The 27,830-nt window shown below is 40.7% G+C and overlaps 1 protein-coding gene across 6 annotated transcripts in view; it reads right to left on the bottom strand.

The window, feature by feature from the left end:
* Positions 1-8,671: 8,671 nt before the first annotated feature.
* Satb1 (SATB homeobox 1) overlaps positions 8,672-27,830 on the bottom strand; it is a 92,305-nt gene continuing 73,146 nt past the window's right edge. For 5 of the 6 annotated variants that reach the window (XM_036167561.1, XM_036167559.1, XM_036167560.1 and 2 more), the window contains exons 10-12: positions 11,970-12,173; positions 11,359-11,454; positions 8,672-9,764 (exon numbers count right to left, since the gene is read on the bottom strand). In XM_036167561.1, the coding sequence (XP_036023454.1) occupies positions 9,258-9,764; positions 11,359-11,454; positions 11,970-12,173 (807 nt within the window). In that variant the 3' untranslated portion in view covers positions 8,672-9,257. The remainder of the gene's footprint in view (positions 9,765-11,358; positions 11,455-11,969; positions 12,174-27,830) is intronic. The other variant, XM_036167562.1, reaches the window with a different exon arrangement.

The raw sequence follows: 27,830 nt of genomic DNA, 5'->3' as shown, positions 1-27,830 counted from the left end.
ATAAGGAAGAAAAGAACAGACAGAAACCTCAGTTTACTATGAAGAACACAGTACTTGCCAGGCGTGGTGGCACTTGGGTAGCAGAGATAGAGCAGGCAGATCTCTGAGTTCGAGGCCACCCTGGTCAATACAGCAAATTCCAGGACAGCCAGGACTACAGAGAGAAATCTTGTTTCAACATAAAGAAAAAGGATAGAGAGAGAGGGAGAGAGAAGGGGGGCATGAGGGAGAGAAAGAGGAGAGAAAAAGAAAGAAAAGAAAAGAACATAATAATGCCAGCTGGATGTACTTAGGAAGCAGAGGCAGGAGGATCTCTGTGAGTTTGAGACCAGCCTGGTCTCCATAGCATAGCTCAGCCAAGTTACATAGTGCGATGCTATTTCAAAAAATCAAAAGAGAAAAAAAGCCAAAAGAACATGGTGCTGACGGTCTATCTACAGCATGCAGATTGAGTGAATGACATGCAAATGTGACAAGAGAGCCATATTGTAACTTCTTGAACAGAGCAAAGGCAAATGCTCTCTCTTTCTATCCCACTTTGTCTTGGACATCCTAGAAAATAAAACAAAGAAGGTACTTAGATTGGAAATTTTAAAAAAGTGAAATTGTCAGGTAGGCAGTGGTGACACATGCCTTTAATGCCAGCACTCAGGAGGTAGGCCAGCCCAGTCTACAGAGATACTTCCAGGGCAGCCAGGACTACACAGAGAACCCCTGTCTTGAAAAACCAAAAGTAAATAGATAGATATATTAATTAATTAATAATTAACTAACAATAAATTGTCTTTATTTGTAAACTGATGTGAATGTGTAGAAAATTTAATGGAATCTATAAAAATAAAACTATTAAATGATTTTAGAGTAGATCTTAGAATAAATAAAAGTTCAACACACACACACATGCACTTTGTTTCCCTATATTTAGATCAAACCACTGAAAATAATATTTTTTAAGTACCACCTGTATTGAAATAAAAATATGGAACAAATTAAGGATGAACCTGAGCAAGAGAAGTAGGACTGCTCACTGGAAAATATAAAACATTCTGGAAGAAATCAAATATGTAAATAAATAAGAAATGAATTGATTTTATAGTTTCTGAGATTTGTTAACAATATTTCTCTAAAATGATCTCTGAAGTTAATTAAAATCTGCCAGACCCCACCTGCCTTGGGTAGAAACTGACAAGAAACCCTAAAGTAAGTGAAACCTAAGGTGACTGAAACTGAAAATCCTAAACCCAGAAATGATGCTGAAGAAACTCTGAAGGAGCAGATATACCAGCTTCAGTACTAGTTCAGGAATGCCGCAGCCAAGGCAGGTCCAGGTAGAGAAACAAAGGGTGAGGAGGCAAGCTGGAGACGGCAGAAGACACACATCTATACAGTCGATCAACTGTCCTAGAAAAAGCTATTTAATTATAGAAAGAAGACTCGGTAGCATGAATTCTAATTGGTCTTAATAATTAAAAACCCAGATTCAGATATCAGGATAAATGCTGAAAGATCCGAGAAGGAAAGGAGCACAGTCACCTCTTTCCTCCATGACTCCTCAGCCTGAAAAAGGCCGAACTCTTGTTTCTTCTGCTTTATATTCCTCTCTCTGCCTAGCCGTGTCACCTCCTGTTTCCTGTCTGCACCGACCTCCACTATGATAATTAGTGGCTAGCTCCACCCTCTGATCTTTAGGCAAGCTTTATTTGTTATAGCACAAACAAAATATCACCACAAGAATCTTTTAAACAAAATGTATAGGAACCATTGGAGTGTGTGTGCATGTATGAATGTGTGTGGTGCATGTATGTGTGTATGAATGGTATGTGTGTGTGGTGTGTGTGTGCATGTGCATGCATGTGTGTGTGTGTGTGTGTGTGTGTGTGTGTGTGTGTAGAAGGAAAATTGAAAAGAGATTGCAGAGAGCTGTGATATAGATGTTAAAGCATGTATAGCAACTAGCTCAGAATAGACCAGAGACCTAAATGTAAACCCTAAAACTATAAAACTTTTATAAGAGGAGGTAGGGAAGAAATCTCTGTGACCCTAAACTAAGCAACTCTCATGTCATCAAAAGAAAAACCTTTAAAAAATATTCAGGGGCTGGAGAGATGGCTCAGCCGTTAAAGGCTAGGCTCACAACCAAAAATATTCAGTTGGGCCAGGCAGTGGTGGCTCACACCTTTAATCCCAGCACTTGGAAGGCAGAAAGGCAGGCGGATTTCTGTAAGTTTGAGGCTAGCCTGGTCTACAGAGTGAGTTCCAAGACAGCTAGGGCTACACCGAGGATCTCTCTCTCTCTCTCTTTCTCTCTCTCTCTCTCTCAGTATATATATAAAATAATTGGTTTTTTACCACAATGAAGGATACATATCCTTCAAAGGATAGTTAGGAGAATGAAATGATATGGCGTAGTCTGACAGGAAATACTAGCAAACCACATAAAATATAAAAGGATCATCAAATTTCAATAATAAAAAACCAAATGACCTAAAAGATGGGACGGGGGCACATGCCACTTTTATGAGGATAGTGGCACTTGAGAATGGAAAGGGTGGGTAGGCAGGATTATTGCAAAGGGTACTAGGCTGCCTGATGGTGGACATGTCACTCACACCACTAGTTGTATTTTGTGTATGTTGAATTTTAACACTACATCATTACAATGTACCAAACTGTACATCAAATAGGTACATGTCATACCTTTGTAAATTTGATAGTTCCCATTAATAAATTATATAGGACCTCATGTGTTTCTCTCTTTATCAAGGCACCTTTATGTTTTTTTCCTTTTTATGTGCGTTTTTATTTGTCTTTCGCTTTTTTTTGTGTTTTCTATCCAAATTCTGTATTAATTTTAAAATACCCTACTTTATGCTGATATATTTGACAGTCTTAGCAAATTCTTTTTATAGTAAGAGGCAGTACGTTACTATTTTTTCAAGAGGCTCATGAGATATGTCGTTTAAAGACTTCAGGAAGCCTCTTTATATTTATCTGTTATAATTATGTGAAAAGCTCGTGAGGTGGCTTGGCCAACAAAGGTACTTGCTTCCAACCCACGACCTGAGAACCCAGGACAGAGTGAGAGAACCGACTATTACAAGTCATTGCTTGACCTCCACACATGTGCTGTGGTGTGTGTGTGTGTGTGTGTGTGTGTGTGTGTGTGTACGTGTGTACGTGCATACACACTAAAATAAGTAAGTAAATAATAAATGTAATTTCAAAAGAAAAAAAGTACATCGTGAAGGAGGTTGTCCACCAAACGTGACTCTTATCTATTTTGTGTGATCAAAATTTTTGCTACATTGTCTAATCTCATCCATTCACTAATTCATTCATTTATTCCTCCACCAAATGTATTTCTGTGGCAGGATTTGAAAATACAAGACTTTAATAGTAAATTTACTTGAATGAACAACTGTGTATAGCTGCAGTTTATGTGGTTACATAAACCCCTACTAATGTTAAATGCAGAATTCTGACATCTGATTGGTTTGATTTTATTTGACATATTATTCTTTAAAAATAAGAAAAATGCCAAATGCCTCCATGAACCTCTGTATCTGGAGCGCAGAATCATAAATGAAATCGAGTTCTTGTTACAGAACTAAGTTTTTTGTACCATTTGGTGTGTGAATTCATGGGTGCAGTGGGGAAGGAGGGGATGCCCAGCCAGTGTGATTTCTATTTCTCGATACACAAACAAACCCATTTGAAGATTTATTTATTTTTTTCTCCTCAGGCAAGGAAGATTCCTGTCCTTTTTAATTTCCTTTCTTGGGCATGTTACAAATATCCTCCCTGTGTTTCTTCAGGTCTATTGTAGTGGAGCCAATTCTTCATTTTCTCTGCCTCTCACCTGCTTCTGTCTACTTATTTGTGTATAAGATGTCAAAGGAAAGCCAAAGGCAACACCTCAAAATGCCACCTTGAAAAACGAAAATGCCAACAAATTCTTTTCTGCACCTGAAGCTTTTAATTCTTTAATCCACCGTGGAATGTTGCTTAATTACATATTTTATTATGCAGAACTGAAAATTATGTACTTTCGTTTCTGAAATGATAGGAAAGCACGGACTGTTTATACATAAAAGAGAGGCTGGTTTGCCTCTGGTTTTTCTCTTACACGTATTTGTGAGGTTCTCCTGGGTTTGCCTCCTAAAACTTGGCTTTTTGAAAATTCTCAGAAAGTTCTGGGGAAAAAACAAAATTTTAAGTTTCCTCTAGAAATAAGAAGAAATTTTTCCTCTACTTGGCAAAAATGTAACATGCTGTTCTGGTATTTAATAGGCAAATCCACAGGACAGCTGGGTTCCTTTTGTTGATACCTTTTGCCTTAATTCAGTGAATTTCATAAAGTGTTAATAGAAAAATGTTAGAATTGTTGAGCTGAAGGATGTTGTTACAGCTCAGTTATTTTTCATTTCCACATTTTCTTTTTTTTTAATGTTTTTTTTCCACAATTTTCCTAATAGTATATGGAAAAAAAATTGATGTGTATAGCTCTCATTCCTATGAAGACAGCAGAATTTTGGGTTATTATTCCAGGGTGAAACATCTCATAGACTTGATTTAAATCAGTGTTCAACTTTTTCTTTGAACAAAATACATGTTGCTTTGTGTCTATGAAAGAATTGAATTGCACTGTATTTGAGAAATTTATTGAGAAAATGAGAGAACTGGGCTTGAGGTTAATGTGGCCACTTTGCAGCTGAGCAAGTCAGTTAACCTATCTGAGTTTTTACTGTGGGCTGGTCTTTGAAGGGAGGGTGTTAGTGTCTGCTGTAAGTGCCTCCTAGTAGGATGGAGCGCTTCACATAAGACAAGGTGATGTCTGATAAAATGAAGCTCTCTTCAGATGTTGCTGTTGGTTTAAACATATCAGAGGGCGATGCCAGCAGAGAGGCCTCAGCAGGAAGGCTGCCTTTGTATCAGACAGAGTTAACACAGCAAACAAGTGGGGTGACACCTGTCTCCACATGGAGATGCTGTTCAGCAGGTCTGTGTCCTCAACAAAATGCTCCTTTGCATTGTGTTGCTACAGAGGAAACACATTAATGCACACATTTAAACATGTGTGCTTGAACATTCTGATCTAGCAGGCACTGTCAGATGTTTCAGGAGAGGAAAACCAGATAGAGACAGACATCACTTCTTTCTTGGAAGATGTTAAGGCATGAATTAAAGACTGTCACTAGAATGAAGATTTATTTGAATGTATTTCTGACTGAGCTTACAGTGAAGAAATGTTCAGCATTTAACTTGGTGTAAAAGAGATCATTTTGCAGTTTCTCTGCTCTTACCTTGTTCACAATCCACTGCATCCACTCACAAATCACAATTAAAGACAAGTCCAAGTCAAGTGCTTTGACAGTTAGGTGTATTAGCAGCTGGAAGTAGCCAGTAGAAAAAGATGACTTCATACCCATTTTTGGCACAAGGGAAATAGCCATGATTGAATTTTAGTAGTGTTCTTTTCATAAAATTAAATGTGTGTGTATGTATGTGTATATAAATACACATCTGTATAGAAGAATATAAGAAAGGCTTAAAAATGTTGCTCATATTTTAAACATTAATTCCAAACTATTTTTATTTAACATATGGTATTGTTAAACAGGTATAGTATTCTTGACACACACCTTCCACCACATTTTGTTAGAGGGCACTTCATAGTTTATCAAAAATTGTGCGTATTAATAGGTTGTAGCTAGACTTTTGTCTAAAGACATGCAAGTATCCATTGTTTACATGTAAAGGATTGCTCCAGAGGAAACACTGAACCCAAGAATAGGCCCCTCTGAGAATGCCTTCTATGAACATTTTCGATGGCTCCTGCTCTGGAGCTGAGGGTCATCCACATTTCTGGCTGCCATTAGCAAAATAGACTCATCCCCATTGCTTTAATACAGGCCACACACATTTTAATTGCTCTTGTTGAAAATATCACCAGGCAGTTCATAATATATCATTTATTCAAAATATTGTGACAATCAAGGACCTTGTTGTTATCAGCCAAATGTGAACAATTGGGACTAGGGAAGAATTTGATAATAGCATGTATGGGTCACTCATTTTTTTATCACTCCTGAACCATTTAAGTTTTTCTATTCAAGCTATGTAGTTTAGATAAGCATAGTTAACTATAGATACTAATAGGGGTGGTCACTTAAGCTTAGAGTTTCTTAGTACTAAATGCCAGTCAATAAACATTTTATACATATGTACAGACATGGTTATCAAGTGCCACACAAGTAGAGCACACATATTAGTTACCTATGTTTTCAAAGGTTCTATGTCAACTCTGTATGGCAGGAAGATACTATCAATATCATTTTTTGCATAATGTGCAAGTATTATATGGCCACACAGTGTAATACAAATTAGTGGCAAAGTGCTGAGTGAAGGAATCCATGACAGACTCAGGTGCACACGGTCGAATATTACCCGTGAACTACCTGACTCTGCTAAGGTCTGAATAGCACGAAGCACTGTCATGCCCAGTGTTTAAACATTTCCCAAATACTGGGGACACAATGAAGCTTGTTAAAGACATTTCACCAATAGCCAGAGGCAGCAGGAGGAGAGAGACATGGGTGACAATGACATTGGGGAGTAATATGGATCACAGGAGAAATCTTCCAAAATACGCTGTCCTGACAGTTCTCCATCCCATCGTGATCATTGCCATTTGCTGACATGTGCTTTATCCTAAAGTAACCAAACCCTGCTGACCTTGAAGTTCAAACGTCTGCACTTTGATGGCACAACAGCGTTGCTTTCCAGGATATGCACTTCCTAGGAAATAGCTTTCAGAAGAATTTAGACTGTTAGAAATGGGAAAATTTTTCCTGATTTCTCCTTCCAAAATACTTTCAAATTTTATACCTATTTGATATCATAAGTGTTAGGGGTGTTTCAAATGAAAAAGGACATCAGTTTCTATTTGATCTTCTGTTGGATCTTAAGCCTGGGAAAAAGGGGAATGTGGGTGATGATCTTTAGTTTAGTTTCTTTTCTGTTCTTTTTTTTTCTTTAACATTTGAAATTCAGCTTACATTAATTCAAATGCCTTTGGTTCAAATGATTACTTTTCTGAACTCCAGCAAACAAGATAGTTTGCATTGTTTTCTCAATTAATAAAAAGAATTGAAATTAGTTTGTAATAAGGCAGCAGCCTTCTGACTTGCTCAGCTGTGTTTCAGAGTAAAGCACTAGGAATTCTCAAGGAGCTCATTTTGGGCTAACACAAGGGCCATCTAGTCCCCTCCATGAGCTCATCACACCTGAGGAAATGCTCCTCAGGAAAAGGGTAACTCAGAGTTCTGGCTCTATGAACCCAAATACCCCCATTAACACTTAGGGGACCTAACAAAAGAATACAAAAAGACAAACAGAAAAACAAAATGAAAAAAAAAAAGTTTCCCTAGAACCACAACAGGCCTTGCTTACCCCATCTGCTCCTGGGGCATGGTGCAGCAGTTTAGAAGGTGGTGTTTGGATTCTAGGGGTGTTACTCTTCCTGTCTTCATGGAGTTCTCAGTTTTGACAAAGGAAGCCAAATGAACTCAGGTTATTGTACCTTCTCTCCTTATCACTTGTAAAACAGATCAAAACCAAACCAAACAACCCCCTCCCCTAAAACACTTAATATGAAGGGCTCTCGCCCAGAAGGTCCATTTGTTTCCTTATTTAAGCCATTAATGGCTTTGAAAAATACACCCTAGCTTAAAGGAAAGTACTGCCATAATTGGAGGATTGTGAGAAAAAAGGCAGATATAGCCATCCCAAGTACTTAACTGCTAGAGTAATTCATGTTTCTGTTGGAGTCTTTGACTGTCCTGTGTAGTAAGACCAGATTTTCTTCTGCATTGTGAAATTTCATGCCTGCTTAAACTGAGCATGTGTGCGACTTTAGTATTTAAGGCAAGTGTTCAGGTGCTCTCTTCAGAGCTCTCTTCAGTGTTCGAGAGAGCACCGTGCACCTCCACGACCACCGGCCTTGCGCTTGGTCACATAAGCAGACAAACCCTGCCATGGCATACCGTACAAACAATTTTAATCATGTAGTTACAGTCAATAACCACTCCTAATCAGCACATCTCTGCATAAAGAAAATTGTGATACACTTATAAAAACAGCAGCTGTAACAAAATAGCTGGTGTTTTCATACTCATAAACTCATAAAAAAAGAAATACACCTTTATACAGAAATTTCATACAGATGTCGCTGTAAAGTTGAGTGTAAACCAAAGGAAGACACATTGCAAACATCAATTATTTTCACATTAATTGCATAATTCTCTAAGGTGATCTATTAGTTTTATTTACCTAAGCTTATTTGCATGATAGTAAAAATTGCATACAACAACGAGAGTGAAGCTTCTAGAGTGAATTGCTTGGATAACATAGACTTTTATAGGCAACTGTGTAAAGCACATTTTCTCTATTTAAAACTTTTAAGACACTTTGTTTTACTGCCCATCAAAATACAGTTATAAATAGAAAGGAAATCAGTATGGTAACAAGAGAAGCAACATTACATTTAACAGAAACTTTCAAAAACTTAATTACAACATGATGCTGCAGGATCTACAAATAAATAAGGAGGACTAAATTGTGTTTCACATTTTCTTTTCCTTAAAAAAATCATGTAACAATGAGAATGAAAAAAAATTACAGTGAACTTTTATTTCCAAAATAAAAAAACAAATTTTAATTACGGCAGTGCCATATAATACAAGGCATTTGTTGGCATATGTCATCTTTAAACTGCATTCCACAGTCTATAGTTCTTTTTTTAACATACAGTCGAGTAACAAACTCATTTTTTTCCTTTTTCTCTTTAAAATAAGGGGCCAGTTTCCAAGACCAGTGTGGAGTGTTACAGAAATAATGAAAGTAAAGGCAATCATAATTACAGAAGTTATAATGCTTATTTGAGGCTCCAGAACAGTAATAATTAAAAGGAAAACCAATCTCTGGTATCATGCTGACAGGGTGCACACCGTGGCGCAGCCCTTGAACACAAATTCTACCGTCAGACAACGCTGGACGCTTCACTGGGGCTGCCTTGCAGTCCGGAAAACAGCAAAACCTTTAGTGATGTCTGCATGTCCTTCCAACTTCCCGTTTGTGCAAGTTTCTGAAGATTCATTGGCCAAACAATAAACAATGAACGCTTTCTGAGCGAACACAAGGTGGACTTTTCATTTTGTTAGTAAATACCAGTGGTATAGATGAAAATAACACTTTTCTCAGTCTTTCAAGTCGGCGTTAATGTCCGTGCTCCCTTCCACTGATAGCTCCTCCTCCAGTTTCACAGAAAACAGGGTGTTGGCGTTTTTATCCTGGACACTCTCTTCCAAATCCTTCAGCAACTCCTCCTCTTTGTATTCCGCCACATCCACTTCCAAGCCGGAGTTGTCCTTCAGTTTGCCATGGTGCTTGAGATAGTACCGCTGGTTCTGAAAGAACTTGATGATGGTGTACTTGGGGAGGTCGAGCTGTGCAGACAGAGTCTGGATGGCCTCTTCATCCGGGTACAGGCCCACATCTTGGATGAAGCTCTGAAGGATCCCTAGGGCTTCCACAGATATTTTGGTTCGTGGCCTGGTCTTCTGCCGGCTTTCCTCGTCCGACTCTGCAGATGTGGCCACCGTGGGCTGCCGTGGGGGCAGCCTGGGGCCTGCTTGGGGCTGGGGCTGCGGCTGTGGAGGAGGAGGTGGCGGCGGCTGCTGCTGTTGCTGTTGGGGCGGCTGTTGCTGCAAAAAGACAAACAAACAAGAGTCAGAGCCGATGGGAGCCGCTGCAGAGAGAGCTTGCCAAGCCCTGTCTGAGGAAGAGCGGTCGGTTAAACAGCCCACAGCCTTTATTAAATAAACAAATACACTTCTGAGCTAGGAAGCAGTGCAGCTTGCAGGACTACTGTGCTCACTTAGCAGCGATCTGGGGAGGAGAAAAGCAGCTGGGAAAAAATGTGAGCCTCCTCGCTAGATCGCACTCTCTCAGAAGGGTTCTCACCAAAGGCCGCCAGCAAAGCACATCATGATGTCATTAATTAACAAAGACTTAAAAGAAGAATCCTTCTTAGATTCCAGGGACAATGTCAGAAGGTTGAGCTACCCAGCCCTGGGGGAAGCAGTGTGCCTGGCCATGCTGCATCTGTGGCTGCACCCTGGAGGACAGCACAGCAGCCACGTCCTTTATTCTGCACACCTCTTGGAGGTGCAAGGATGTTTTCTCAGACAGTTTCAATTCTCTCTCTCTCTCTCTCTCTCTCTCTCTCTCTCTCTCACTCACACACACACACACACACACACACACACCACACACTTTCCTACCAAACTGCACTAAGCTAACACTACAGTTTTTTTCCTTACCCCCACCAAATAAAGGTTCACTCCATTCTACACCAGCTGGTGAATTGTTTTGTCTATAGTAAACTATGATGTGATTAGGCTTTAAATTTAATGTATACAGACACTTTTTCATAATTAGTATCTGCATATGTGCTGTAATTCCTGTACACAATTATATGTAACAAACGTGAGGCATGTGTCTACTGTGCACTCGACATCCATAATTCTTATCAGCCAAGCCAATCAACCCTGGGTGCTCAAAGCCTCGATGTATTAGAACATTTGTCCTGTGCTTAAGCATTTCCTCTTATCCCCCTAAGAAGCAATTTTATTAAAAACAATTTACATTTTCAAACAAGTACTATTTTTATTACTTAACATATATCTTTCTTGTCTTTGTTTTAGCTGAAACAGTCGGTTTTTCAGGCTTTCACAATTACTTTAGTGCTTAATATCCTGAGGGATTCTCTTTTTCAATTTGTTTTATCTTTAATAAATACTCAAGGATTTTTTTTTTTTCCTGGTGGATGGATAACTCTATTATTTTAGCTACAGATATCCGTACTTTTCACAGAGAGCAATGCCAGGAAGGGGTGCAGGTGATTCAACAAAGATGTTAGGCAGGTTTCTGGGGCCCTAGAGGCAATGGTATTTCCCCTCAAGGAAAAGGCTAAAAACAACCTTCAGATTTAGCAGAAGTAAGTTACACAGCTTAAATTCAACAGGAACATGCTGTTTAAGTTCCTGGAGCCACAGGAGCTCCACTGTGGTCTGGTCCACAGCCCTTTAATCAAGTTCCTCATGGGCAGCTCTCTCAGAGGCTGTGCCCCACACAGGCGACATCAAACACAGCTAAGTGCTGGCACTATGGGCTTTGGCCAGAGCCATGGCCATTCCATTACTGTCCTTTGCACATCTGAAAACCCTAGCTGAGGGAGCTGGCCTTCACGACATCTTTTCCCCTTTCTCCTGGCACAGGAAACTGGTGCCCGCTCACCTGAGGAGCAGCATTGGGCCATGGTGCAGGGCTCGGCAGGCCTGGTAAGAAAGCGGCTCTAGACTCTCCTTTGCCAAGGGTGCTGGGAGAGGGGCTCTAAGGAAAGACAAACAGACATGACTCACCCTGTTCTGCCCTGGGGTGGGTGGGGAGGCTGTGTGAGGTGAAGGCGGGATGAGGAGCATTAAGCAAGATGGCTTACCCTCCCCTTCACTATGGAATGAAATGTGTGACTGTCCTCTTCGCCACACTGGTGGTCCCTTTCATCCATGGCAGTATGGTTTTAATTAGAAAGCAGTTTTAAATTCAATTTTAAAAAATACACCAAAAGGTATGTTCTAAGCTTTCATAACCCAGTGCTAACCAAGACACTCTTACTACACTAGCAGTCCAAAATGGGGTTCCTGCCTCATTAGGGTGAGGAGACTACAACCCAGCAGCCGGAAACAGCGTGTTTATGCTCCTTTTATCCTGAGCAAGATGGCAGTGTGCTGTTGTCTCCAGTAGAAGCTTGTATGTAGACTGTGGGAAGAGAAGAACCACTAATTTCCCTGCTAAGTTGAAGGCTTTGTTTATTTAGTGCTGCACAGAACTGGCCAAGGTAAACGAACCTGAATCTGTTCTGCTGGAACATGGATGATGTGGGGTGGCCTGTCGCCATGGTGATGTACAGCATTGCTCTCCTGCTCATAGATGGCATCACGCTCAGGCTGAGGAAGACTGAGGAACCTGCGGATCATGGACAGGTTCTCCCACAGGGTCCTGTTTTCTGGAGAAGGATCTTCCTTCCAGCGCAACAGCTCACACAGCCATCCCTTAGGAGGAAAGGGCAACAAGTCAGTTTGTGCTGGGGCTGGATCTTCCACAGATGCTAAAGAGGAGGTTCCAACAGTTAACTTTTTCATCACACATCACTCCAATCTGCTTTAATAGTTTTCCTTTGAATCTATTAAGAGAGGATAGCTGCAGCTATGGGGAAGCAGGCTCTTTCTGATCAATGTTCAGATCGACATCTTCATGGGCAGACACATGGGCTGGAGAGATGGCTTAGGTGGTCAGTGCTTACTCTACAACTACCAAGAGCTGAGTTTGCATCCCCAGAACCCATATAAAAGCCCGTGACCTGTCACTCCAGTGACAGGGTGCAGAGACAGGGGCTTGCTTACCAGCCATGTAGTGAAAATGGGAAGCTCCAGGTTCAATAAGAGACCCTGACTCAAAAAATAAGGTAGAGAGCCATAAAGGAAAACAACCGGACACCAACCTTTTGCCTGGACACACACACACGCACGCGTACACACCCACATGTACCCACACACACACACACACACACACACACAGTAAGGACAGACATTTCCACACTCATTCATCAGACTCTGCCTGATGGGTTAAAAACAAAGGCAAGCGCAGGTGAAACTCCTCCCAACCTTCTTGTTCACCAGCGGCTAAGGAAGGCGTGGAGGTGGCAAGTCACACACACACACATACACACACACACACACACACACACACACACATGGAGGAGGGGAAGGGAAGGGGGAGAGAGAAAGAGACAGAGACAGACAGACAGAGACACACACTGCGGGAGGAGAGAGAGAGACAGACAGACAGACAGAAAACGCAGCAGTGCCTGCATGCTTGGGCATGAATATATCTGGCTTTATTACCATGGGCATTAGGAAGAGTTCTTCAACAAGGTCCTTTCTTAAAGGGAACCTCAGTGTCCTGCTTTTCTGTCAGCTGTAGCACATGCATAGGACTTTAGTCAGTTTTCAGGGTAAAGAGTGAAGGGCAAACTCTGTCAAGACCCCAATCTGACCCAGTGTGATTCTCGTCTTCATTGTCTGGACGGTTCAACAAAGGACTCTTACCCCCATCTCAGACTTTCATCCCATCTACCCTACTGGACTGGAAGCAATGGGGTAGGAAAGAGGGAGGGACAGCGTCCAACTGGAGCCCGCCAACCAACACTGCCGCCTCTCACTGGACTGTCTGGAGACCCTCACCAGGACACACTGGAAGGTAGCTCCACTCCCTCACCGTCCCATTCCCCTGTATGACCTGTGATGGACATACAGACTGGTACACTGTCCTGTGCCATGGACAGCACTCCCATCCTGTGCACTCTCCAGAGATGCTCTTCCTCATTCTTCTCCTTGCCCACAGACCTCTAACTGAGGTCACTCTATGTCCTTCCATCCCCGGTCTCCCTCATTCCCTGAGGAGGAAACCCGCTGGGGTTCTGCCTTTGGGAACTGCTCTAAAATGAAGGCTTTCTGAGAGATTTCCAGGAAGCTAGCTGGATAGGGCACTGTGCCTCTATTATGTGAATTTTAGATCTATGCACGGAGGGTTCTGCTTTTTATGTTACTGCAAGATGAAACCAGATTATTGTATGTCTTTCTTTCTATTTTCAAACTGGATGAACCTTTCAAAAGGAATTTCTATTTGTGATAATGGTGAAAAATAAGGCCTTCTCCTCCAAGGGTTGGTCTGAGAGATTGTGAAAGAAAAGACGGGAGCTGACACATTAGCTTCCTATTAGCCGGCCAGAACACTCACGATTCTTGGTGAGTTGAACAGGCTTTACTGTTGCTTTGTTTTCTTTTGGGGTTCAGTATAAAACCCAGGGCTGTACACACACGAGCCAAGTGCCTCTAAGGAAGACTGGATCCTTTAACAGCTGTTTTTTATTAAGCAAATACACACACATATAAATGTTCATGTGTATATATGTGTGTGTATGTATATATATATATATATGTGAATGCTCACATACACACATATATGAATCATATAAACAGTCATGTGATAATGCTTCCATTCAATACCACTGAACACACAATTGAAGATGAGAAGGGGCAGTACACTGAAGATTTCGCCTGCAAGAATAGCCACTAAAGAGGAAAATCAAATCTCTGTTGTGATGACGGAGCCCTGGAGCTGCATCTTATCGAACCACAGATCCCTGCGCTTATGTCGAGACTGCTGTGGGATGTCAGAGCTGGGCTCTACTTGAGAGAATAGAACATAAACTACAAACCTGACTTTGAGTATTTAGAGTGGAGACATGCCTACCCTGAAGATATTATTTAGTTCTTATGGGTAAACTATTGCTATCTGGAGCAAGTCATAAAAATATCACCTATTTTCCTAGATCTAAGCTATTTCCTTTTACCACATCTCTAAATTCTGTAGCAGGATAGATATTAGATATGTATCCATCTCCCTGGAGGCTTGTCTGCATCCTGCAGCTGTGACCTCTGACAATCTGGATGCCTGGAAGCATGGTCTATTTACCTTCCCGAGAAGCGAGAAGGCTGGAGAACAGGGGAGGAGGCGTTCTGACTTGGCTGCTCCCATTGGTTACTGAACACTGAGCTGTCATCATTTTTATTTATTTTTTCTTAGAAATAATTATTTTAGATATAAATGCATGTAGCTGAACACTGTCAAGAGGTAAGAATGATTGTGTCAGAAAAGCTTCTTGGAGAGTGCTGAAAACACTGATGGCCTCACTTCCTTCAGAGACTTCTGTAAGGAAGGCAGAGATCACTTGGCGCTTGGATGTAAGTGAAAAACATGTGGATCACAGATGTTCTTTGGAAAAGAAAATCATTAGTTCCTTTAAGCCAGCTAATAATGACAGCTAATTCCTAAATAATCACATGCATGTGGGTTTAACAAATATTTCAGAAAGAGAACTCTGACTCATTCAACAAACATTTTGTCTATATTGTCACTTCTGTGTCTCTGCCCTTCCCAGACAGATCCTTATTTTTATTAATTGCCCATGACTACCATAACACTTCCAGTACTTTGCTATTAACCTCTGCCCTTAAATAATACTTCTAATTCCTTATCTAAAAATAATGCAATGAATCTGCAGTTGAAATTTGTTTCCGCCTTTTAGAGACAGGACCAGGCTGAATTGACTACAGCAGACATGCCACACAAAAATATCTGACAGTGCATCTGGGAACTGTTAGAACTCCACAAGGGGGTTCAAAAAACCAGGAAGAAAACAAAGAGGGGTGTGTTTATGTGTGTGATCTCTTAAATAATGGGAAACGCACGTTTTTGACACCTTTTTGTTCTTTTGCCACGACAGACAGAAAGAGACTGATAAATTCCCAACCAGGGTTGGCAAAAATATGATTAACCTGTTTTCATACTAAATATCTTGGAGTACTGTGGCTACCTCAAAGTCTATTGCTTTTTACTCCACTGGTCATGACAGTGATCTGTGATTTGAAGGAAGGAACTGAAGAGGACACAAATGCCTTCTCCTTCACTAATACTGTGTCTGAGACCTTCCCCTAACCGTTAGAATGGATGCATTTGGAAAGGTTGGAAAGGCGATGAAGAGGCCTGAATGCTGCTGACAGCAGGTAAGTAAAACGAGAACCCCAGGAGTACCACACTGCTAAGGAGGAGGTGAGAGTGAGACGCAGAGCTTTGTTGTGGAATGGGAACTTTATCCTTTTAGAAGAGGTCTCTGGGACCTGTTGTGCTGTGTACAACCAGAGGCAGGCGGCTCAGGAGACTACTTTCAAATTCAATTAGATCACGACTCTTTGAACGGCAGAAAAGACCCAGGGCTGAAGAAGCCCTCGTCAAATGACGGGACCAATTGGCTCTCAGAAAACCAAAGTGGTACAAGGAACAACTTCAATTGTAAATGTAGTAAATGTGCCAAGCAACATCACACTGCATCTAATGAGGGCAAAATATAAACAGTAGCCACATGTAAATCAATTAGTACAACTTTCAGGATGTTACTACTTTTCAAACTGACAAAGTTTAATTTGACACCTTCTGTTCCAAACCCTTTGTTTCTATTCAAAATCACGCCTTGAGCTGTTGCTATCAATCACAGCACTCCCTATTACTTAAAAAAAAAAAAAAAAGAAAGAAAGAAAGAAAGGAAGGAAAAAACTGGCATGGACCCCGAATAAACTGAAAATGCCATGCAGATAAATTCTGAGATAATATGTTCAAACCTGTTATATACAACACAAATCCTGTAAAGTTATGTATTGTAAACCTACATTTATTGAGAACTAAAAGTCTTAAATCCATCTGCCACAAAGGAAATACTGTTATGTACTTTATAGTAACCAACAGCCATCTGCAAATGTCTTGCTACCATAAGGAAGAAAGCGGTGCAGAGGAAGGTACAGTGAAGGCGGGAATGAGGAACATCCTTCTGACTGGTTTTAGTTTGGGATCTAATAAGGAAATGTAAGATTGGTGGAGAAATGGGAGAGAGAAAAAGCAGAGTGACTGCCAAACCCTTGTTACAAAAATCAAAACAAACTCAGCGACTACACAATGGCAATTTATTATGGTCCATGAAACACACGACTGTATGCTCATTTTAAAGGAAAAATTAGCAGTTCCAAACTCAATATTCTAATGATGTGCTTGCTGACAGAATCTTGTTGTGCCACATTTAAATAAAAATCCTGGCACCTCCATCTCTCAGCTGCTAATTTCCAACCAAACTCAATCTCTGATTCCCATGCCATTCTTTAGAGCAGTGAGTTCGAGGCGATTCAATGCTTCCATTTTAACACAAAAGGGGTACCCAGTGACTCTGAGGTAGGAAACCAATGTCCCCTGAGAAACGTATGGTGGACCTGCAAATCCTCACATACACATATGTACTTACAAGGCTGGGTCTGACACAAAGCTGGGAGTTCTTAACACAACTAGTTTTCAAAGGGAAAACAGACTTTGATACCATGGGGGGGGGCACTTAATGCAATGTGCATATGTATATAATGCCATTATGTATATATACATTTTAAAACTAAGAGCTATAAAGAGAGAAAGAAAAATGACACGATTTCCTGCTGTACCTAAGAAGGAAAAATACATTAAAAAAATCAAATGGTAATTTGAGTTCTAAAAGGCAAAACATTTTAAAGTCTGTATCCATCCCCCTCATCCTCATCTTTTATGTGTTATTTGCAGGAGTATTTTCTTCCAATCTCTAGGGCATATCTTGTAATATATGATATTAAAAGAAATCAATCTAAATAGGAAAGTATTTGATACAAACATTTTAGTGCAAAGCATGAATTACAGTTTTGCAAGTAGTGGGAACAAGAACAGAGTACATAATCCATTAAACAGTACTTCTAACAAAAAATTCACCATTGTAGACTAAACTACACTAGGCATTTTGAATGAGTACATTTTCAACAACAACTAACTATAAAGCTTGCAATTTATCATTCAGGAAATAATTTCCTACTTTTAAAAGAATCTGTAAGTGTTACTTATGCAAATGAAGACAGTTTTTAATCTGCCCACAAACATGCTAATAGAGGGCAATTTTTTTTATTTACAAAGCTGCTGGCACTCAAGGGTAATTTCACATCAGTGTTCTCCTATAAGCTGGGGAAGAAATGGGTTCTAATTGTCAGAACTACCCGATCTGTCACCTTTAGCATAAAGGCTTAAGATGGAACAAAAGATGTCATGTGACTGCTGTTTTAAAGCCCCCCTTTCACATTACAGAAAGGCCCACTTTAACATCTTTTATTTTTTATATGCACTGTACCCAAAGTGCGATATTTAAATATATTATTTTTTTTGGGGGGGGGGAGTCTCACTTCAAAGACACTCAAGATCTAAGAGTGAGGCCTGGATGCCTCTCAAGCCAACTTCAACCCAAACCTTCCCGACACTGGACACCGAGAAGTAAAATCCACGGCAGCCAACACTGAAAGCATTTTAAATTATTTACTAGGTTAAAAGGGTGAAATGATACTTTAAATACATCAGATTTCATCATCTAAGGCCATTTTTTGGTGGCAAAGTGGTATTGATCTTTCCAAATGCTTAAAATTAGCTAGTTTGCAGAAGGTCATTATTTGATTAAAGGCATTAAAGTTGAGGGCACAAGGCGATGTGCTTTTTCTTCCTTCCCAATTCAAATCATGATATAATTTAATAAAAAGGATCCCATCATGTCCTGTAATAAAAACACTTGTCTTAGGATAGTGTTCTTTATTTAACATGTTAACCTTAAATGCCATGAAATTTTTTAGAAGGGAAACCTCCGCTAAAGCCAATCATGCTATGGCCTAACGAGAGACTCTGCCATCCACACTGACAAAGGCCAGGGTCTCCTCCTTCCATCAGTGGGAAGTACACCATCTTCCTCTTCCATTTCATACCATTGACGACAGTAGCACAGGGAGTCCAAGCAGAGACTGGAGCTCCTTCCCTGCTATGTTAACACTTGTCTTATTACAGAAAACATGGAGAATAAACTTGAACAGCGATGTAGCAGTAAAAGCATTTTTACACTGAAAAGGATATGTTATGTTCACATTCTTCCAAGCTGAGTTTTGAAAGGAAATACAGCTTAAATATTCTTGATATATTAATTTTCAAGGCGTGGTTTCTGATGCATTTGTTAAAAAAAAAGTAATAATGAAAATACTTTAAACTACTGCTACTTTAAACCCTGGAGATGACTGTTTTTGGACTTCTGAGCTCCTTCCAGACTTTCCAGTTTATTTAAGGGATGTAATATCTTAGCCAAAAATCTGTGGGTTTCTATATTGGGGTAATAATAGGCCATAAACTGAGTGTCCAGAAGTTTCTCATTTTGCCCCTTTGTTATTAAGAGGTTAAGCGACTCAAGCATAGCCTCAGGAGATTTATTATTAGCATAAAAAATAACATTTACACACGCCTAGAAGAACCTCTTGAAATTTAGTAAAGTCAGAAGGGCGCTCAGAGTCACTAGCAAACCATCTTTATTGTTCAGTTTTGCTTATAATGTAGTAAGATTAAAAAACAAAACAAGTATCATTTGAGTTCCACTGTTTTTATTCCTTCCTCTTCCCTATCTTCTCTAGCTAGGTCACTGACGTGGGGTCATAAACATGGTAGTTTTTCTTTGGCTACACACAGATTGTTCAGTTCACAGCAAGAGTGTCAAACAACAACCTGGCCAGAGGAGATACAAATGACTCTTACTTTCAAAAGTGCCAGGAGAGAGAGTCTCAGAGTAAAGGTATCTGCAGAAGAGAGAAGCTGAGAAGTGAGGAGAGGATGAAGGCATGTGTGGAATTCTAAGCAGTCCACTATCATACATACAACAGCGGTTCTCAACTGTGAGTTGTGAGCCCGTAAGCCTAAGACCACTGAGAAACACAGGTATTTACATTATGATTCATGACAGTGGCAAAATTGCACTCATGAAGTAGCAATGAAATAATTTTACAGTTTGGAGTCTGTAAACATCATGAGGAACTGTGTTAAAGGGTCAAAGCATTAGGAAGGTTGAGAGCCACTGGTCTGAAAAAGACAATCTCCCTTGACAGAAATATAAGATTCCAAAAGGAGGCCTGGATTTTATTTTTAAAACATTAGATTTGGAAAGTGCCTACCATAAAAGTTTGATTTCTATATATACTCCAAATCTAAGCCAAGACAAGAATCTGACTTATATGATGATACGTGAACATGAATTCTGAAAAGCAATCTTACCTAACCCCCCAACAGACCAGAGCCAATGACATGTTTGACATTTTGTAACTTTCAGCAGAATGGTTTAGCCTCTCCCTACTATTGACGCCTGACCAGCAACCTTAAGTTTTCATTCTCATTTTTCATAAAAGGTGCCTCAAAATGGAGAGCACCCCGAGGGTCATGCTGTAACTTCTCAATTTTAGCCTCTACTTCCAGCATTAAGAGCTATCTATCTACCATGGCTTCTTCAAGTTGGGGAACCTCTTCCTTAACTTATTCTTTGAGGCACCAAATTCTTTCAATTACATGCCATGGAAAATTTTTCCCTTTTTGACTTTCAGGAGAAGCAGATCAGTGATGACCACAGCTTTTATGGACAAGGAACCACCACCTACAGTTGAAGAAGTCCAACACAGAGCAAATTAGTGGGATTCTCAATTCAGTCTATAGACCTGCCCTCCCGTTAGACGCTGTGACACAATGATGTCATTTACAAAGTTCACACCTGAAAACCCCTAGTTGAGCTAAAAAAAAAAAGAAAAAGAAAAAAAAAAAAGAAAGCCAAAAAAATCCTCGTGTTCTAAGTGATTTTGTGATTTTGGTGCTGGGCTCCATCTACAGCTATCCTTGGTCATTCAGGGCCTGTGGGCTCTAGGATGAGCATGCCTCTGAGCGCTGAAAGCTTCCAGACAGGCAAACAGACCAGGCAGTCTGGCTTTCTTGAATCCCCTTGACCATCTTTGAGAGGCTGCTGGAAATGGGAATGGAGGGTGAAAACCACCTGACTGTCCGTACAGAATGACCTCTAGAGGTCCCCAACACAGCAGCAAAGCTTATGCCCTCATAGGTGGCATTTAGTCCTAGGCCTGGTAACATCCCTCATACTCAGTTGGACTAATTACTAGCTACTTACTGCCTTACACAGCCTCATGTTCGGTTTTCTATTTCTCTACTCTAGGAGGAAGGCTTTTTTCCTTCCCTTCAAATGTCACTTCTCCCTCAGGCCATAATCAAGCACCTCAGTAGATGGATGAAGAGCACACAGTGGTTACGAGAGTACCTATACCAATATGAGCCAGTCACCTTTCTGAGCCTCTGGGAAGACTCCTCCTCTACAAAATATGGGTAATAATCGTCTTAATCTCACAGTGGCTTCTACAAATGAGACAGAGTACATTCAATCTGATGCCTAGTCTGAGATAACTTCAGAATGTTGCAAAATAAAAATACTTAAACAACTCACAGTCCATTTGGAATGAAATGCCATTCAAAACGATTAAATAAAGCGGCCGTGATAAAGGTCATGGAGGGGCAGATACCCAGAGTGACAAAAGCAGAGAGGAAGAAGTGATGGTGTGAGGGAGGCAGGGAGGAGGGCGTCTCCCTGACTCAGCAGCACTGGCTCAGCTTCAGAGAATGGGCCGTAGTGACGGGGATAAGTGCCTGGGAGAAAACTACAATCTAGTTGCTTTTGACTGGATGATGCTTCCCACAGCCCTTACCACACTGGCTTAAAAAATAACTCAGTTTCTGCAACCTCTTACCTTCTACACACTATGCTTCTAAGATCTAAGAGGCTTGACAGAAACCTTGGGCAGGTTCCTCAGCTTCTTCAGATCTCAAATATCTCCTTTGTAAAAGGAAGTCTAATTTTTTCACCTAATTCATAGTATATTGAGAATTAAAAGAGCATCTATGGAAAAGGACTTGGCACTCAATAACAATTTCAACTATTGCTGCCATATATTATTGTTGACATTATCAAACTTTCTTAAGCCCACAGAGACTGGAAGACACTAAGGAAGCTAAGGAGAATAGCTGTTACCATATTCCCTCCACACACTGCACTCTAAACAACAAAGCTCAGTCAGAGGCTCTACCACCAACTCCACACTGGGATACTGGAGTATACTTGATATCTGAAGTATAAACAGACACTCCTTCTGAAACATGAAAATGCAGATGGTAAAAATCTCTGACAATGACCCTTAAAAGACAAACTCCTGGTGGGGAAGGAAAGAAAAAAAAAAAGATAAACTCCTTTCCTAAGCCAGTAACCTCACTTTTCAATGCTTATTCAAAAGAAAAGATAATAAAAAGTACATATAAATACTTTACAAAACTGTTTACATTATCCGTGACAGCAAAAGTTGGAAATAAGCTAAATGCACTGTAGGAAATTGATGGCTACTACAGTATGTAAATGAACACAACACACACACACACACACACACACACACACACACACACACACAGAGCTATACCTACATATGTACACAAGTACATGTCTGTGTATATAAAGAGCCTAAATCAGGATATTAAATCAGAATATCTCTAGGTGATTGAGATTATGGATATTTTTATGATCTTCCTTATGCTTGTATTTCTGATTTTTCTGTAGTGACTACGTAATAAAAATATGCACAGCAAATGGCTTTAATTAAAAATCTAATTTTTCTTATCTGTCTTCTCTACAACCAACATGAGTTCCTGTCAACTCTAGCCCTCAGGAAGGCCTCTTGGATTTCTTCCACTCTGTGGCCTCTATTCCAGTTTACCCTCAACCCTGCCAATAGATGTGAACACACACTGCTCTGCAGTAGCAAACTCTCCCCTGCACTCCTCCCAAGGGACCTGGAAATATCCCAAGGCTCACACTCAGGGACTGTAAAAACCCAGCAGTGCCAGTGAGTTGTGAGGCGGAGCTGTAAGTATGGCCCAGTGTGGGCCAGGCTGAAAGACTGTGCACACCTCTGCAGTTCCTGGGGTCTCACAGGTGCCTGCAAAGTCTAGTGATGAGGATTTACAAGGAAGAGGCTTTACTTAGAAGAAATAAGTTTTGAGCTGAATTTGGCTTCCAAGGCTCAAGGAGGCAGAGGACCAACAAAGAACCCTAGGGCACACAAATGTGACACTCTTAGAAAAGAAAACTAAGGAAACGGGGCTTTCCCGAAACCTCAACTCAAACACATGTACACACTTACAAAGTAAAATTTTTATTGTGTTCATTACTAAACATTATTAAAATGTCAGTGTTTCTTTTCTATTAAAAATTCTGAAGAACAGTAAGCATGAAGCTGCGTGTTTGAGCCATGTGTGAGAAGAAAAAAATTATAAAAATGAGAACTGATAAAGCAAGCAATCTTTTAGGCAATTTACCTGATAGGGTAGCTTGCTGGTTCACACAAATAATTTAACACTAGGTTGTTTTAAACAAAATTCCCGTATTACATTTTTAACAGACTTATATAAAACTTTTCAATACTGCAGACAGCTCAGGAATGAGCTACACTCTCCATTACACTTACAATCAGGGAATTAAATATTTAAATCTTCCCTTTATGATGTTCTAGGAGAAGGAAGAAAGAAGTTTTAAACCAAGAGAAGGCAGTCTGGGACTTATGAGTCGTGGGAGTCAGACCTCAAGAGGGACAACTAACTGTCAGGGTCATTATAAGCTCCCAAATCGCTTATGATTTTGATGATGCACCCATCTCATGGCTCAAACCACATAATTTTCTCCATTATGCAAACCTGTTCATCAGAAGTTTGTCTAATTTGAGAAAATCAAATCTTGTGATTCACAAGTAGCCATTAAAGACAGAAAGCAAGGATATTTCTGGAAGCATTATGTGGGTCAGGGTGATAGTGCCACACCAGGGAGGTTAACCTAGGCACAGGCTGTCTCCCTTATTCCTCACAACCCCAGTGCAGAAATGCCTGAAGGAGAGGCGGGCAGGAGTGGGGTGTGACCCTGCTGTGCTCTGAGCATCCTTCCACTGTTCCATATTCGTTAAGGATACACGGCTTGATAATATCTACTCACTCCACCCTTCTGCAGGTCATTAGAAGGACCCTCTTCTGGCCAGCCATGGTTCAGAGGAAGCGGACACATTAGTGCACATACTGGGGAGATGCATTTTTTCTAACACTTCTAATCCAATAAGGTAAGAGCCATCCACAATTCAGGTTTGCACTGTTATTAAAAGTGTAGCTTGCAGGCAGTGGTGGCACATGCCTTTAATCCCAGCAGAGGCAGGCAGACCTCTGAGTTCAAGGCCAGTCTGGACTACAGAGTGAGTTCCAGGACAGCTTGGGCTTCATGGAGAAATAGTGTCTTGGAAAAAAAAAAAGAAAAAAGAAAAGAGAGAGAGAGAGAGAGAGAGAGAGAGAGAGAGAGAGAGAAGAAAGGAAGAAAGGAAAGAAAGGAAGGAAGGAAGGAAAGAAAGAAAGAAAGAAAGAAAGAAAGAAAGAAAGAAAGAAAGAAAGAAAGAAAGAAAGAAGGAAGGAAAAAGAAGGAAAAAAGAAGTGTAGGGCCCAACTGGTAAATACATTTTTATCCGCAGTGAAGGCATTCTCTCATCAAGTACAGCACTTGCTGTTAGGTATCTAGGCTAGAAACAAGGTTGTTGGGACAGTTTGGGGTTTTGCTTTAGATGCTGTTGCAATGATTGTAATCCCCTCGTTATGCTTTAGAGTGAAGGCCCTTGAAAAATAAGCACACCAAAAAGCAATAAACAAATTGGAGGAAAATGTTTCCCAGGTAAATTCAAAAATTCCTAGGCTAATATGTTAAACACGTAATTGTTCCCTCTGCTCAATTTATCACTGATCTCATCTCTTTGGTGCCATAGACCCTTCTGGCAGTCTGGGCAAAGCTCATGAATGCCTTTTCAGAGGAAGGTTTTTACATGTTTGAAATAAAATACATAAGATTACAAAGAAAACCAATTACACTGATAATACATAATTGGTTTATGGATAACTTAGGGGGGTGGGAATGGACTAGACTAAGCCAATCTATCAAAAATTTCTGATGTAGTAAAAGGTGTGTGTATGTGTGTGTGTGTGTGTGTGTGTGTGTGTGTGTGTGTGTTTAAACTAACACACTGAGTTCCAATCTAGAGCAGAAGACTCCTAGTGATGAGCCAGAAAACCAATATTTCAAGAGTTCTGTCACGACATGATATGCTATGAAGATGGGGTTTCGCTGGTGGCGAATTGATGTGACAGATGTTGCCAGGATTTGTTGCTGGTACTGACGACTGAATGAAACACCAACTTCCAGTTAGAGTCACACAAAATAAACATTCACTGTCTTCTTAGCCAATGTGGAACACAGGCTAAGAACTCCTGTGGGATGGGTCCCTGACCCTAAATGGACATCTGCATACATACATATACCAAGTATATACTCACATACTTCAAAATATTTTTATAACTAATCCAGACAGGATCCAGCAAATTAGAAAAACTTATTACCTGTAGATTTGTGAAATAAATTCCTTCCCTCCCACTCCAAAGGAACATGTTTCGTTAAGAGGTGGGGCAGAGTTAAACAGTTCTTCCTAGTGGGAGAGCCATATCTAGAGATGCTCAGCTTCCCATGAGAGGTGTTTCAGCCCTGTAACTTTCAGGATGTATAGTGAGTGTGTGTGTGTGTGTGTGTATGGTTGGGGGGGGGGAGAGTTTGATAAGATGGCTCCCCACAACATCCCATTCTCAGGTCAGTCCAATGGGAGAGAATTGTTATTGGATTTATCTATTCAGTTCTACTGAAGATCTCTACTAAACTAGGTCTGTGCCTTAAGTAATGTCACTGGATAACTACACTAGCGTACATACATATAGCACACTAGTTTCCTGGTTGTGTCACAAACTTGGAGAATGAGTTTACAAACTCTGAATGCAGCATTCTAATCTGGTTAGCATCATACCTTAATCTGAGTAACTCTAAAGGTAAGTGAGGCCTTTGAAAACTGCCAACCTGCTTGGGGAAGCAGTCCAAGTGTGGCTTTCCATAGACTAGGGTTTCCCAAACAGAAGGGAAGAGAACAGCACAGAAACAGGAGGGCATCATAGGAATGGATCAAAGGTGGGGTGGGGGTGGGCAGACAAGGTGGTTTGGGAGGAGAGGCGATATGTAAATGGCAGGAAGCTGCCTATCAAATGGGAACCCTGATCAGCTCAGTCAGTTCTAAAGGAGCAAATGGACATCCAAGTTTTGCCTTTCAGATTAGAGTATGAGGCAGAGAACTAGTCCAATAGAAGGGAAAGAAAGTGAAGAATAAAGATGAAAATTTGGGGAAGAGGATATGAAATAACAGAGCACACAACCATTTCTTAACTTTATATCACGATGATGACCAGTGTAAAATCTACCCAGCAACAGAAACACAAACTCGTTCTGGAAATTCAGCTTGATGGATAAGGCTTTAGTCTTTATGATTATCCGGGGTCCAAGATACTTAGTTTCTTTAATCAAAATTACTAAAATAAAATTATTCTGCATTAGGCTATTACCCTTCCCCCAATTTCCAAACACAGAAACAGAAATTAATTGCCATCCAGGAAGAAAGAACACAATTTAGGCAATAACAGCTTGGCATGGACTAGGATGGATTTCCTAAGAGCATTTGTGTGTGAATCTATATATTACATACAGCCCTTAGTTCCCTGACCTTACTGAAAGTAATTTATTTTTACCTAATCTGCATTTCATTGAGAGCACCAAACTTCAGTGAAGTAGCTAGCCATGTAAAACCCAAGACAAGGAGCAGTCACGTTGGTGCTGAAACAGAAAAAGGTGCAAAGGAGTCATTGGGGTGGGACACTCCTCAGCAGGTACATGTGCTCCATGTTCCACATCATGCACCTCAAACGTGGGTGCAAAGTCTCAAGAGAGCTGTCTCCCATGTTTATTTTTGATTTGTGTTTTCTCCTTTCCTAACCTCTCCCAAACCTGGGGTTTTTCAAGGACCTGAGGTTGTTCACACTGCCCTGATTCTGGCAATCTCTGTCCTGGCACTCATGAAGCCAAGCCCACTTCTCAACTGAGTTCAACTGCTCTCCTCTTCTTCTCTGCCTGACCCTGACAAGTTGCTGCATGATAAGTGGGGAGGGAGGTGGCTTTCAGTCATCCCTAACAGGTCTCAGATGAAGACCTCACCAAAACAGCACGCCCCCCCAAAACAAAGCCTTCACATTATTTGACCCCTTACCTCTTCTGTGACTTATTCTCAAGCCAAACCCTCTACGGGCAGTATTGTCCACCAAAACAGCATTTTCATTTATGCTGTACTGGTGTCTTGGTCTCAGATACACATAACTCAGTTCTACACTGGACATTAGACATAATGTAACTTTAGCTGTTTAACTTCCTGAAGAAGTTTAGAGCCTCAGAAGCAAAACAACTTGCTTGGAAACACACAGCACATTGATTTACAGGGGAATTAGGGCACAGCTCTTCAAGACTCAAGGTTTCCCCTGAAAGATGAAGTTTGTGTTTCAGGTGTTTTGTCAATCACCTGTGCATCTGCCAGTAGCTGCTGGAACTCTCTTCCCATCAGGTGTGGTTATTGGGAGCCAGGTCCTCTAATTCCTTCAGCTCAGAATGCAAGTGTAAGCTATACTGTCATGATATCAATGACTTCAACAAGGAGAAAAAAAACAAAACAAAACAAGGGTACAATGAGGGAGTTAAGTCCAAGAGATAGTATATTGAGTATTGGGGGAACCTACTTTCTTTTGGTGGGCATTCATGAGGGTCTGAAAGCCTAGAGCAGGGTATGCCAGAATGGCTGAGGATGATGTACTGAGTCAGCATAGCATGTCATGGCCACCAAATCTTAATCTGTGACTTGGGTTTTGTTGTTGGATTTACATTTTTGAGATTGAGTTCCTCTGTGTAGTTCTAGTTGTCCTGGAACTACAGCCTGTAGATCAGGCTGGCTTCAAACTCAGAGATCTGCCTGCCTCTGCCTCCCGAGTGCTGGGATTAAAAGTGTGCGCTACCACCTCCTGGCTATCTGTGACTTGTTAACACACATATGGAAACTATTCTTACATCAAACGGAACCCAGTAAGGTCATAAAGAAAACTAATATATTTCCTTGAAAAGCGGGATCTGGTAGCCTAATATGATGGGAAAGGCTATTCTTCCCTTTCAGCCAGAATGATAAACATTCCCAGACTCG

The sequence above is a fragment of the Onychomys torridus genome, chromosome 18, assembly GCF_903995425.1.
Source record: "Onychomys torridus chromosome 18, mOncTor1.1, whole genome shotgun sequence".
Taxonomy (NCBI): domain Eukaryota; kingdom Metazoa; phylum Chordata; class Mammalia; order Rodentia; family Cricetidae; genus Onychomys; species Onychomys torridus.
Note: the sequence above shows the minus strand (reverse complement) of the source record. Positions and strands in the feature narration are given on the sequence as shown.